Source organism: Mauremys mutica, chromosome 1 (genome assembly GCF_020497125.1).
Source record: "Mauremys mutica isolate MM-2020 ecotype Southern chromosome 1, ASM2049712v1, whole genome shotgun sequence".
NCBI classification, from domain to species: domain Eukaryota; kingdom Metazoa; phylum Chordata; order Testudines; family Geoemydidae; genus Mauremys; species Mauremys mutica.
The window spans coordinates 341,711,059-341,726,120 of record NC_059072.1 but is presented as its reverse complement, the minus strand read 5'-3'; the positions used below and the strand labels follow the sequence as shown (position 1 = coordinate 341,726,120).

Sequence of the window (15,062 nt, the reverse complement as noted above, 5' to 3'; positions counted from 1 at the left end):
CTCAAGTTCCACATGGTCTCCCTGGCCTCCATCATCCCCTCCCTGGATCTCGGGGACTGGTACACCACCCTCGATCTGCAGGACGTGTACTTCCACATTGATATATTCGAGGAGCATAGATACTTCCTCCATTTCACAGTGGGGCAGGAACACTACCAAACTCGAACAGCTTAATGGGATTAAATTGGGGGGCCCAGATAATTTTCATCAAAGAATATTAAAGGAACTGGCAGATGAAATTGCAAGCCCATTAGCAAGAATTTTTAATGGACCAGTAAACTCAAGGGTTGTACCGTATGACTGGAGAATTGCTAACAGTTACTATTTTTAAGAAAGAAAAAAGTGATCCGAGTAACTATAGGCCTGTTAGTTTGACATCTATAGTATGCAAGGTCTTGGAAAAAATTTTGAAGGAGAAAGTAGTTAAGGACATTGAAGTCAGTGGTAATTGGGACGAAATACAACATGGTTTTACAAAAGGTAGATTGTGCCAAACCAACCTGATTTCCTTCTTTGAGAAGGTAACAGATTTTTTAGACAAAGGAAATGCAGTGGATCTAATTTACCTCGATTTCAGTAAGGCATTTGATACGGTTCCATGTGGGGATTAGTTAAATTGGAAAAGATGGGGATCAAAATGAAAATTGAAAGGTGGATAAGGAACTGGTTAAAGGGGAGACTACAATGGGTCATACTGAAAGGTGAACTGTCAGGCTGGAAGGTTACTAGTAGAGTTCCTCAGGGATCGGTTTTGGGACCAATCTTATTTAACCTTTTTATTACTGACCTTGGCACAAAAAGTGGGAATGTGCTAATAAAGTCTGCAGATGACACAAAGCTGGGAGGTATTGCTAATACAGAGAAGGACCGGGATATCCTACAGGAAGATCTGGATGACCTTGTAAACTGGAGTAATAGTAATAGATGAAATTTAATAGTCAAAAGTGCAAGGTCATGCATTTAGGGATTAATAACAAGAATTTTGGTTATGAATTGGGGACACATCAGAGAAGGACCTCGGAGTATTGGTTGATCACAGGATAACTGAGCCGCCAATGTGATATGGCTGTTAAAAATGCTAATGCGGTCTTGGGATGCATCAGGCGAGGTGTTTCCAGTAAAGATAAGAAGGTGTTAATACCGTTATACAAGGCACTGGTGAGACCTCATCTGGAATATTATGTGCAGTTCTGGTCTCCCATGTTTAAGAAGAATGAATTCAAACTGGAACAGGTACAGAGAAGGGCTACTAGGATGATCCGAGGAATGGAAAACCTGTCTTATGAAAGGAGACTGAAAGAGCTTGGCTTGTTTAGCCTAACCAAAAGAAGGCTGAGGGGAGATATGGTTGCTCTTTATAAATATATCAGAGGGATAAATATCAGGGAGGGAGAGGAATTATTTAAGCTTAATACCAATGTGGACACAAGAACAAATGGATATAAACTGGACACTAGGAAGTTTAAACTTTGAAATTAGACAAAGGTTTCTAACCATTAGAGGAGTGAAGTTCTGGAATAACCTTCCAAGGGGAGTAGTGGGGGCAAAAGACATATCTGGCTTCAAGACTAAGCTTGATAAGTTTATGGAGGGGATGGTATGATGGGATAGCCTAATTTTGGCAATTAATTGATCTTTGATTATTAGCAGGTAAATATGCCCAATGATCTGTGATGGGATGTTAGATGGGGTGGGATCTGAGTTACTACAGAGAATTCTTTCCTGGGTGTCTGGCTGGTGACTATTGCCCACATGCTCAGGGTTTAACTGATTGCCATATTTGGGGTTGGGAAGGAATTTTCCTCCAGGGCAGATTGGCAGAGGCCCTGGAGGTTTTTCGCCTTCCTCTGCAGGGTGGGGCACAGGTCACTTGCTGGAGGATTCTCTGCACCTTGAGGTCTTTAAACCACGATTTGAGGACTTCAGTAACTCAGACCTAGGTTAGGGGTTTGTTCCAGGAGTGGGTGGGTGAGTGAGATTCTGTGGCCTGCATTGTGCAGGAGGTCAGACTAGATGATCATAATGGTCCCTTCTGACCTTAAAGTCTATGAGTCTACGCGTCTAATTTACAGTCCTCCTGTTTGGCCTGTCTACTGCTCCCAGGGTATTCATGAAGTGTATGTCGGTGGCGGTGGCCTACCTTAGGTGCTGGGCAGGTCTAGATCTTCCCCTATCTGGACAACTGGTTGGTCAAGGGCAGCTCCCGGTCGCAGGTGCTGGATCACGTGGCGCTCCTTCTGTCCATGTGCACCACTTTGGGCCTGTTGGTGAACAACACCAAGTCCACATTAGTCCCAGTACAACACATAAAGTTTATCTGGGCGGTCAAGGTGCACTGGTGGCCATATCGGCCTTCCATCCGCCGGTGCAGGGCCACACGGTATTCTCCCATGCTATGACTGGCCAATTCCTTAAGGGGTTGGATCGTCTATTCCCGTATGTTAGGCCCCCAGTCCTGCAGTGGGACCTAAACCTGGTGTTGGCCCATCTCACGGGACCCCCGTTTGTGCCTCTAGCCATGTGCTCCTGGTCACAGCTCTCGTGGAAGGTAGCCTTCCTGGTTGCGATCACGTCGGCTAGGCAGATCTCAGAACTCAGGGCCCTGACCTCCAAGCCCCCATACACAGTGTTTCATAAAGATAAGGTCCAGCTCCGCCCACACCCTTCATTCCTCCCGAAGGTGGTCTCCACCTGTCACATGGGTCAGGACATTTTTCTGCTGGTCCTCTGCCCCAAGCTCCATGCGTCCAGTGAGGAGCGCTGCCTCCACACGCTGGATGTGAGACAGGCTCTGGCTTTTTACTTGGAGCGGACTAAGCCGTTCAGAAAGTCCTCGTAACTGTTCATCGCTTTAGCCGAGTGCATGAAAGGTTGGCCGATCTCCATTCAGCGGCTCTCCAAATGGATCACCTCGTGCATCTGTACTTGTTAACGACCTGGCGGGAATCCCTCCACCACCAACTGTGAAGGCGCACTCGACTGGGATTGTTTAGCCTGCAGAAGAGAAGAATGAGGGGGGATTTGATAGCTGCTTTCAACTACCTGAAAGGGGGTTCCAAAGAGGATGGATCTAGACTGTTCTCAGTGGTAGAAGATGACAGAACAAGGAGTAATGGTCTCAAGTTGCAGAGGGGGAAGTTTAGGTTGGATATTAGGAAAAACTTTTTCACTAGTAGGGTGGTGAAGAACTGGAATGGGTTACCTAGGGAGGTGGTGGAATCTCCTTCCTTAGAGGTTTTTAAGGTCAGGCTTGACAAAGCCCTGGCTGGGATGATTTAGTTGGGTTTGGTCCTGCTTTGAGCAGGAGGTTGGACTAGATGACCTCCTGAGGTCCCTTCCAACCCTGAGATTCTATGATTCTATGACTAGGGTGCAGGCCTTGTGGGCTGCCTTTTTGGCCCATGTCCCCATTCAGGACATTTGTAGGGCTGCCACGTGGTCTTCAGTTCACACGTTCACCTCGCATTTTGCAATTGTCTCTCTGATCAGGGAAGGCGCTGGGTTCGGCAGGGCCATTCTCCGTCCCATGAGTTTGTGAACTCCTTCCCACCTCCAACAGATATAGCTTGGAATCACCTATTGTGGAATACACATGAGCAATCAATCAAAGACGAAAAGACAGTTACCTTTTCCGTAACTGCTATTCTTTGAGATGCGTTGCTCATGTCTATTCCACATCCCACCCTCCTTCCCCTCTGTCAGAGTTGTCTGGCAAGAAGGAACTGAGGATGGGGGGAGTGCGCAGCACTCCTTATACCGCACCATAACGGTGCCACTCTGGGGATCGCTAGGGTGCTCCCCTATGGGTACTGCTAGGGAAAAAACTTGCGGCACCGGTGCACGTGGCGAGCATGCACACCTATTGTAGAACAGACATGAGCAACGCATCTTGAAGAACACCAGTTACAGAAAAGGTCTTTTGTACTTCCCTGCAGCACCCTAACTCACTATTCTCCCTCTTATTTAGCTCTTTCAACCTCTTCTCTTGCTTCTTGAAAATATTCTTAGCTCTAGGGTGACCATATTTTCTCAAAGGAAAAATAGGACACCCCGGGGCTGGCCTGAGCTCTCGCCCGCACCTCCCCCCCCGCTGTCTACCCGCGATCCCCCTCCCACCTGCACATGGGGCTGATCGTCCAAGCCCATACACAGAGCTGATGGTCCGAGCCCCACCCCCCCAGCACCCACCTGCCCGTGCACTTGGCTTCTCAATGCCCCCCCTCCTCCCTGCATGCAGGGCAGGTCAGCCTGAGACGCTCCCCCTCCCCCACCCTCCACTGCAGGGCTGGCATTGTCACTCGCCCCCTCCCCCACCTCCTACATGTTCCTCTGCATCCTGCAGAGCAAACAGGAGAAATGCTCAGTTTTGTCAAAAAAGTTGGGGCAGCCGGGACAGGGTCTAAAAAAGGGACTGTCCTGGCCAAAACAGGACGTATGGTCACCCTACATAGCTCCCTTCTGAAATCCCTGCAATTTGTCCATATCTTTTGGATAACATTGTGTCCCAACATAATAGTCTCTCTAAGTTTACTTGTTTTTAAACAGCAGCCATCGGCAGTGTTTGAGTCCTTACAAGAAGTTTGCAATCCAGAAGAGGCCAGAAGTTCCTGGAGTGCAGAGGCACAGAACAAAACTTGCATCCCTAGGAGGCACAGGGAACTAAGCCATTTTTATGTCCTCCCAATTGTGGGCAATTGCAGGGACCTGTGAGGGCTCCAGAGTATTGTAGGCAGCCCTGCCTAAGTTACAGCTTCCTATGGTTGATAATGTTGCCCTGGTTCCCCACAGCACTGTGTAATGCAGCCCTGCCTTCAGCATATACTGCAACCCTGCCTGTGCCCATGACATGCCTCCAATGCTGGGGCTTGTGGCAGGAGACTCATAGAACAGTGTAAGCTGCTTTGTCCAAAGCCTACACTAGGAGGAATTCTTCCCTGGCTGGACATGGGACTCAACTGGCCCTTTTACAGTGACAGCGGATGGGAGAAAATCCCTCTTCTGTGGTGAAATCTTAGTCCCGTTGCAGCCAATGGGAGTTTTGCCATTGACTTCCATGGGCAAAGAATTTTGCTTTGAATGTCTAAAAGGCAATCCTGAATATTGTGTGCTGCTTCTGACAACCTTTAAAAGGAAACAAAAGAAAAATGTTTGGAAACTTGCTAATAAGTTCCTCCGTAAATCCAATTTGTCTGAATAATAGTAAAAGTTATGTTTGTAAAGCACTTTAAAAATAAAAAATGCTATATTAGCATAGTGAAAGTTTGGAAACCGTATCTCTGTCATGTAGAAAAGACTGGTAACAGTTCTAAATGCCAAATCTCAAGTGTTCCCACTAAAGTTCATTAAATGCTAAAAATAACTGTGAATTGTGCTATCCTAAAAGGTCAACATTCCTGTCTTAGTGGACACTCAGATGGAAATTAGATATTTTTCCTTCCTGTGCTGACTATCTTAAAGAGTCGTCTAGAATGTCCCTGATGGAGAAACTAAGAGGAGCAATAAGCAAACTTATCAGGTCACTTGTGAAAGGCCTACAATAATTTAATGATAAGCATTCACTTTCTCCCCTCATGTTACCATTTCAGTTTTATTTAGTCTTTCCTTATAGAGTCTTCTAGCCTTTAGCTCTACAGTATATTTACATTAGGGTACTTTAAAAAGGGGGAAAGTTGCCTGTAAGTATTTGTAAGATATGTCTGAATAATTACACTGTATATACTGTGCTCTGTATTATTTCCAAATGGAAAACACTAAAAATGAAATGATAAAAGTTCCAAATTCCTATTCCTAGGTTGGTCTTGAAGGTGATGTTCTCAGACCAGTAAAAAAAAAATTCTGCTCAGCTGTCCCCCACAGAGCTAAATTTATCTCTGTTCCATACAACCTTGGTATCCTTCCATTTGAGTGAATTGTAGAACATTTCATCCTATGGTTGGTTATGTAAAACGTTACATGAAGGAAATGAATCTCGCACTATTTCAAACTCTGCCTGCTTTGCTGTTTTTGTCATTGCACCATCCTGACCCTAGCTTTTATATTTTTATTTATTCATTTATACAGGGCCTGAACTAAAAGCCTACTGAAATGATAATTATTTCTGTTGACTTCAATAGGCTTTGGATCAGGCCCATTCAACATGGAAAATGAAGGTAAACTTCACATTCTAATGTCTGTGAGGCCTCCCCTGATCCTAAACAGATTTAGATATACAGTTAGTCTAACCTTCTTATGTAATAATGTTCTTTCTCCTTCTTATAGGTCCTTTTGTTCTGCATCACAGCTGCTCTGTTCATGTTCTTTTTCAGGTATGTTATATTACTAGTATTTCTATTAATATTAAAGGATTACTTGAAACAGAAAATTGCCCACTAACTCATTTAATTCTGAGCTCAAGATACCACCACCTAATATATTCCTGGAGCAAGTCTACTGGATAGGTCTTAGTGCCACTTGCTGCTGTTAGTTCCAAAACTTAATGGTGCATGAAGACAAATTATCCAAAGAGTTTAGAAGAAAAGTGAGTTTATGAGGTATGTATCTATGTGTAAAATGTATATGTGTGTGTGTGTGTGTGTGTGTATATATACACACACATGCAGATAAATAGCTGTGGAACTTATTTAAACTAATGAAAACTGTGCTAAGGCAGCTATTGTAGGTACGAAACCTCTATATTCCATCCCAGTTGTTCTGAATGGTTTACTGCTAGGAAGATAGTCGTTATTCTTTATAAGTAAATATTAGGAGCATATGAACTAATATATACAGCATGTATACTGATCATTTCAGTAACTGTAAAATCACAATAAAAGAAGTGATTGTAAAATATCTTTGGAGTGCAGGTGTCCCTATTTGGTGTGCCTATTTTTAATTGGAGTGTAGCTGCTTTTTAATTTGTTTTTACATATTTTATTATTATATATCAATTTGTATTCTTTTAAAAAATATGCAGTGTGTGGTTTTGGTTAGAAACTCATTTTAAAATGTTCTTTTTCTTAGTTTGTAAGAAATGCATATTAAAAACGTGTAATTTTTCAGTGCTTGAATTTTAAATATCAGTTTCCTAAAGTCATTCCATCCCTATACTTGGGTAGTCGTTCCTTAAAATAACATATACCTACAACCTTTGTGTTAGAATTTTCTGGTAGAGGTCCTGGAGTTTTGCAACTGTGTTTTTTGTTTTCTTTTATTTTTCATAATTACATAGCCATTCAATCACTTATAAATATTGGCTGAGAATATACTGTGGAGGGGGGAAACATCATTGTAAAAGCTTCTAAAAAGCATTCCTTTCCTCATCCACCACCCATTAAGATTCTGAAATTGGCAGGCATCTCTTTGTTTTGTTATGTGCTGCTCTCCTGAGTTGTGTTATGGCAGCATATGAATGGCCTGGGGGATTTCACTTGTAATGTTGATACTAGACACCTGTCTGGAGGAATTCTTATAAGAAAATCTAAAATGCTGGGTAATTTTGTGAAAGTTTTGAATGCTGGTTATTTTAAAAGTTGCTAATTATTTGTTTGTTTCTGTGGTGGTGAACCGGTGATTTAAAGGGGAAATTAAAAGGTAAAATGAAAACTTAGTACAGCACATTAACCAGCTTATGTAGGGCATTTAGCACAGCAATATATTGTATGTTGCCATTTAAAAATTCTCTTTGTTCTCTGTGAAATACTCTAATAAATTCTTGCTTAATCAAAGACATCACTGAATGTGTCATTCTGTAATACCACTGCTTTGAGAGTCCCTTGGATGGATACCAAAACCACCTTCTCTCTTCTAGTAGCCCAGTCACATCAGGACAGGATTGAAGCATACTAATGAGGCAGCATCAGGACATTTTACTGTCTCTGTTCATGCTATAGTAACATATGAATTGCCATACTGTGATCCAACTGGTACAATAACCTATCTTAGACCATGGCCAGAAGATTCTTCCGAGAAAGTACTGCTGTCCTTTGTGCAGTGTGGCTGAAAGATAAACCCAGAAGGTCTGCAATGACCTCACTGCACCACACATAGTGAGGGATGTAGATTTTAGAGCCTTGTGCAGTCAAAGGTCCCTCAGAGGAGAATCCTGTGGGGCGTGGTTCACAATGTCTCTCCCTTTCTGCAGAACAGATTTCCTGCCTCCTCAAAAATGACTGCAATGGAAGGGCAACCCTGAGGCGCTAGACGGGGAGCCAGGACAATTCAATAAGGGGTCAGACAGAGTACCTTCAAAGAAAAGAGAAAGGTGGTGCCCAAATGTTGGCCATGATTCCAGCCATGATCTAAGTACAGCTACACCATATTTCCATCCTCTACAAATAAGACTACAGATGGAGGATGTTGGTCTCAGTTCTGTTTCTGAGGATAAGAGTGAATTCAGTAATGGGCCCTCAAGCCCATCACTTTTTTCTTCTCTTGAACCAGGGTCTCTCACAGTCTTTTTTCTCAATTAACCTGGCCCAAATGGGAAATCTCATGCAGCAGTCGACTTCAGAGTACGCTCTGGATCTGCAGGCCTGGAGTCAGGTTTGCAACAAGGGAGAAAATTGTTAGCCTAATAACTGCAGCAGAATCTCTCTGTTCCCAGATAGGACCTTCGCTCAGGACCGTGTCCTGTCACCCATCAGCGATAAATCTTTCAACCCCCAAGCTCCTTTTCCCAGGAGCCTCTGGAGGGAGCTTTGTGTAGAGGGCTACAAGAGCTGTCACAGGAAGAAAAGAAGACAAATCACATGGAGAATAGTCATTAAACTTTCTGTCATCTGGTGCAGAGTTGGGCAATAGACCCCAGGGACTTTTACTGCATGCTATTCGTGGTCACAAACAAATCTCCTGTTCCTGGTGACAAACAAATCCAGCAGGAGCTCAACTTGGAATATCTCCAACAGATTCCCAGAAAATATCTAATCCAACATAGGGACACCCAAATCTACTGAGACATTCATCACATAGAGGATTTTCCCATTGTCTATAGGGGAACGTCTTCTCTATCCCCCTTTATTGATCCCACAGGAAAAACCTATGCTTTATTTTGGGACAACAGCATTTCCAATGCAGGTTTTTGGCCTTTGGTTTGTCCATCAGTTCTAGAATATCCCATTTGGTTAAGGTTGCCTTTTCCAGGGTCTACAAGACAAAAACAATTATTTATGTGGATAATATCAGAACTGTCTATCTGTGGCAATAACAGCCTTATGAAGAAGATGGAAATCACATGCCTTATAAGAGAGAATCTTCCAACCAGCTACATGGTTCAGTTCACACATGCTCTTTGTTCTCCAAGTTGAGCTTGGCTGATGCTGCCTTTGGGACAAAAGTGCTGTAGTCCTCCAGTAAAAGGGAAAAAAATCAATATCTATATATAATCTTATTAAGGTTCTCTCTCTCCCTTGACGCATTGTAACACATCTCATCCCTACGATCTCATCGTAACGAATATGTGGTCACTATTACATGAGAATAGGACATTTTTTCCATGTCTCCCTGAAAATTTCCTCTCTCAGCACAGTGAATTTCAAAGATCCAGACCAACCCAAAGTGATTGTTCTATTGTAAACAAAGATCTGATATGACCTTAGCTGATAAATGTGTATGTTTCTGTTAAGCTCTGCAGTATATGTAATATCTATCTTGTGTTATTTGTGAAGTGAATTCAGTATAGACCATTTTATCAGGCAGTTACCATTTGCTGTGGAAGTTTATCTCAAACTGGCAGGACCAAACCTCTTCCTGTCAATGTCTGGCATGTCTGAGTCTTCCTCCAAAGCAGCAAATAGGCTGAGGATCCTACCTAATGGATCTGCGGACATTATTATTCAGAGAAAGGAAATTTTCATGTATATCCACACAAACTTTCCTATTATGCATTGTGTAAAAAGGTAATTCCTTTACTCAGTTTTTGAAGTTTTGTCTTTTACATTTGTTGGAAAATCCCTTATTCTTGTATTAAATCAGGTGCTGTCATATATCTTCTTGTAATCAGTCATTTTACATGCCTCTCTCATGTCCCTTCTTATCTGGCTCCTCTGTAAACTACGCCATTCTGATCTTTTTAGTCTCTCCTCTTTTCATGTATCCACTTCATTTCCTCTGCTAATCTCCAGACCACTTCTATTTCTGTTGTTTCACTTTCAAGACAAGAGTGACCAAACCTGAACATGGTGCTCAAGGTGACAGCATATCTCTTGTCTCTAAAATGACATTACAATATTTCTATTATTATTTTCTAAACTAGTCTTTATGTAGCCAAACGTTTTTTTTCCTCTTGATGACCACTGCGCACTGAGTAGATGTTTTCACATAACTGTCCATAAATATCCCCTGGCTTTTTCCCCCTGGCTGGTTACAGCTAATTTAGAACCCAGCAATGTGTGTCAGTAGTTCACATTATTCCTTCCTTTCTTACAGGTGGCTAAACATGAAAACGCCAGTGCCCAGGAGATCAGTCCAATTCCTTTTAATGAGCTCTGAATTTAAGAAACAACTTACATTTCAAACCATCTTTGTTACAAATGAGCAAGTTTGTAAGGCGTTAGCTATTCAAACAGCCAAATTAAACTAGATACAATTCCGAGTAATAGTTATCTTCTTCTAAATCTACATGTGGGATCTGTGTAGAGAAATGTGGCTATAATTCTGTCTGCTTTTACTTGGCTAACTCTTTTCTGCCTTGGCTCCTTTTGTAGTGATCACATCTTTTGTATGGCTGAAATTGTCTAAGTTGGCTCTTTTCAGAGGGATCCCATTTTTTTAAAAATATGACTGATCATTTTGTTTTGTAACTGGGCTCTCTTGCTACAAGTAAAGTATTTTGCTCAGGAAATTTGTCAGCAATCATTATTAATCATTCTGTTTGCAGGGAAGGTTTAGAAAATGGTTTGTTTTAAAGCGAGTATAAACAGGAAATCACTCGAGAGTGATTCACTTTGGCCTGCTAGACTTAAAACTCTTTTTCTTTTTTTCAGAGTTTGGGGCAACACGTTCATTACTGGTCATTGCCCTTTCACTCTTGTAATCCTGAACATTACTAACATGGTCTATTTACAAGTCAATGTGAAGACAAAGGTTTTCTGAAGGCTCTAGGAATTGGTAGGTCTCATTGCCACCTGTGGATGTCACGACAAACACATTTTTAATTTTCTGGGCAGAAGAAAAGCTCTCCTGTTCTAAAGTAAATGAGAATATATATACAATGTTCCTAAGACTTTAGCAGAAGTTGGTTTGGATCATTCTACTAGTAGCCTTGGCACAGTATAATATAACTTAAGATATGCACTTCTGTAAAAGAATGCATTATGATAATTTTACATACTGGGTATCTACTGGGAATAGCTGCAGTTCCACACAAATTTCCTACAAAGCTTTTGGCAAAGTCTGACATACAAAGGCAATTTAAGTATGCAGTGTAAGTAGTTTGAATGCACAGGTTTAATTAAAATTCTCATGTTGGCCTCTTGAAAGTAACTTATTAAAAAGGCCTGAATAAGTCCTCAGTTTTTCCCATTGTACAGCTGACCCCAGGTTACAGGGATTGGGAAAGAGGAGAGAGGAAAAGGGCAGGCTGAAGACACCAGATGAAGGGAAAGGCAATCAGTGCTGTAGTACATAGGAGTAAATTGTACATTAATATCTTCCTGAGACCTGGGTTTAGGACCTGAAGCTGTATGGGGATATCAGAGCAGATCATCTGAAAACTGCTGCAGGACAAACTTGATTTTTAAAGGTTGTGATGTTGTTCCTCGCTTTGTTACTGAGCCGGGTGGCTGCAGCTCCCAGCCCTAGCTGCGCAGGCAAGTCCCCCCTGACCCAGGCGAGGGAGTGAAAGGGGAAAAGCAGCAAGCGACAGGGAAGAGGGGGGAAGTGACGTGGATGGGGGTGGAGCCTCGGGGACAAGAGGCGGGGCAGGGATTTGGAGGGAATAGGTGGGGCAGGGGAGGTTCTGACACTCCTGCCGGAGTGTCCAGATTTTAAATATTACCAAGTTGGCAACCATAGTGTAGGGGGAAGGAAGCTTCCTGTGAATGCAGGGGTATGGAGATAGGAGGGGAAGCAAGAGGATCTACTGAAACTTTGTGAGGGGCGGCAGGGGCAGCCAGGCCTCAGCCTGGGAAGGGGCATCCTGCTAGTTCCTACTGCCACTCCTATGTCAGTCCCTAGAGGGCAGGTGCCCACTGCCTTCCTGGTGGCTGCTGCCCTGTGCACCGACACATTCTTGTCCCTTGCCCTTGTGCTGGTGTGCTGTCCCATCCTCCACCCCGCTGGCTGGTGCACATGTTCTTGCCCCTCCCCCAGGCCGAGTGTCTCCTCCAGGACCTGTGGTGGCTGAAAGGAAGGACCGATGTGGACCAGGGAGTCCTACCTGATCTCATGCACTGTGGAAATGGAATCTGCTCCAGCCCCTCTTCCAGATCCTTTTCTCATCCATCTTCCCTCCCCCCACTCCCCATGTGTGGAATATAGTTGGGTCTGGCTTTCACTTCTCCTAGATATTGGGGTGGGAGTGCTAGCCCCTCTCCCTGTCTTCCCAATTACACTGCCCCGACGTATGCCATTGTTAAAGGACATCTACATATAAAAGCTTCCCTTCCAAATAATCTGCCAGCCCCTAATCTTTGCATCTCTGTCTGTGATGTGCATCCTGCATCTCTGAGAATGCTTCCCTTCCTCCAACAACTCTTCTTTCAGCTTTTCTCTGCTGCCTTCTAGGTTTGTTAGATGCATCAACAGGCTTTTTAAGCAACCTCCTGGAAAGTCTGATGAACTGTCCAAACATAATTTTATCTGACGCACCAGCCACAAGAAGAGAGGAAGTCTGACAGACAGGGTGCTATAGCTTGGACTATGGGAGTGGAGTTACAGTCTTAAACTGGGAAAAGGGGGGAAAAAAAGGAAGATTTCAGTTGATTGTGGTAGATAATGAAGAGGACAGGTCATGGATACAAAAGGGTCTGGGACGCTTGGTAATATGTATTTTAATATGGCCTAATATGTATTTTAATATGGCCAAATATAAAATTGTACATCTAGGAACAAAGAATATAAGTCATATGTATAGAATGGGGTCTCTATCTTAGGAAGCAGTGATTCTGAATAAGACTTAGGGAGTCATGGCGGATAATCAGCTGAACATGAGCTTCCAGTGAGATGCTGTGGCCAAAAGGGCTTTGGATGTATAAATGGGGGAATCTTGAGCAGAAGTAGGGAGGTTATTACACCTCTGTGCTTGGCACACTGTGAACACTTCTGGAATCCTATGTCCAGTTCTGGTGTCCACAGTTTAAGGAGGATGCTGATAAGTTAGAGAAGATTCAGAGAAGAATCACGAGAATGATTAAAGGATTGAAATCCATGCCTCATAGTGAGACTCCAGGAGCTCAATCTATTTAATTTTAAAAAGAGAAGGTTATTGGGTGACTTGATTAGTCTGTAAGTGCCTACATTGAATTCAATAATGGGCTCTTCAATCTAGCAGATAAAAGTCTAACAAAATCTAATGACTGAATGCTGAAGTTAGATAAATTCAGACTGGGAATTAGGGCAAATTTTTAATAGTGAGGGTGACTAATCATTGGAACAATTTACCAAGGATCATGATAGATTCTCCATCACTAGCAATTTTCAAATCAAGATTGGATTTTTTTTCTAAAGGATATACTATAGATCAATCAGGAATTAATTCAGGGAATTTCTATGTGCCATGTAGTGAGGTCAGACTAAATGGTCCCATCTCACTTTATAATCTGTGAATTTGGGGAAAGTTGAAGTGGGACGAAAGGGTAACGGCAGGAAGAAGAGCAAGAATGAAAGAGGAAGAGAGTAGGAATGGGAGGGAAAGAAGGAAGGAAATTGAGACAAGGGAAGAGAGAAGAAGACTGAAACAGAGTATAGAATAGAAAAAAATATGCAGGGAAAAAATCAGCTGTAGCATGGTATGGCAAGGTTGAATAAAAGGTTTTAGATTTACAAAGAAAAGGCATATTTTACTGACAATCCCAGTTCTTCCTTTTAAAACGTCTTATGCAGTCTTTTGCTGATACCTCCTTCTATTTCAGTTGTCTCCCACATTTTTTCTCTCATTTCTTTAAAGGTGACCATGACATCAGGGCCTTCAGAGAGTACCTCTCACACTTTCTTGATTATGCTAATACACCCAAACTTTGCCTACCCACTTTGAGATGCCAACAAGCTCTACTTGGATTTATTCTTCTTCTTTGAGTGATTGTTCATGTCCATTTCAAGCAGGTGTGTGTGCGTGCTGCGTGCATGCCAGCCGGAAGATTTTCCCCTAGCAGCGCCATAGGGTTGGCCTGTGTGCCCCCTGGAGTGGCGCCTCCATGGCAGCCTATATAGGGACCCGCTGACCTTCCACCCCCTCAGTTCCTTCTTACCACCAGTGACAGCTAGCTGGAACTTTGCTCGCTCTCGCAGCAAGCCTAGCAGTGTCTCTATTAAGTGTATATAGTTTGTTTTTTCTCATAGTTTAGAGTTAGTGTTAGTTGTAAGATAGTTAATAGCTCTTGGGGGGCTTCCCCCCCCCACCGTAATTGTCGCTCCATCCTGGGGCATGCCCGGGTCTCCAGGGTTTAAAATCTGTGTGGACTGCAGGAAGTTTATGCCAAAGAGTGACCTGCACTCTCCCTGCTTGAGGTGCCTCGGGGAGAGCCACCAAAGAGACCAGTGCAGTATCTGTAAGGGGTTTCGTCCCAGGACTCTTAAGGACAGAGAGCAGAGACTTAGAGTGCTCCTGATGGAGGTGGCCTTACGGCCACACTCGGACCCCGAGCCTGCTGACCCAGCGCCGAGCACCTCATCCTCGGTGCGCAGCGCTCCAGCACCATTAGCAAGAGAGGAGGCCCAGTCTAAGAACTCTTAAGTCCTGGCACCAGAGAGAATCAGGACATAGAAAATCGGCCTCCATGCGGCACTGATCACCATCGCCGGTGCCTGTGAAAAAGAAGAGGCCGGTGAGGGGCCGATCACCCCACCAGGACCTTAAAAGGCCAGCGGGGTCCACAAGTGTGGTGGGAGAAGCCGTGCTATAGCCGCATCCGCCCAAGGTCCCGTTGACT

The 15,062-nt window shown here is 43.5% G+C and overlaps 1 protein-coding gene across 3 annotated transcripts in view; it reads left to right on the top strand.

Annotated features, from left to right (window-relative positions):
- TMEM135 (transmembrane protein 135) overlaps window positions 1-15,062 on the top strand; it is a 387,108-nt gene that overhangs the window by 268,499 nt on the left and 103,547 nt on the right. For 2 of the 3 annotated variants that reach the window (XM_045020259.1, XM_045020252.1), the window contains one exon: window positions 6,259-6,305. In XM_045020259.1, the coding sequence (XP_044876194.1) occupies window positions 6,259-6,305 (47 nt within the window). Of the gene's footprint in view, window positions 1-6,113; window positions 6,150-6,258; window positions 6,306-15,062 lie in introns of all 3 variants that reach the window. The other variant, XM_045020247.1, reaches the window with a different exon arrangement.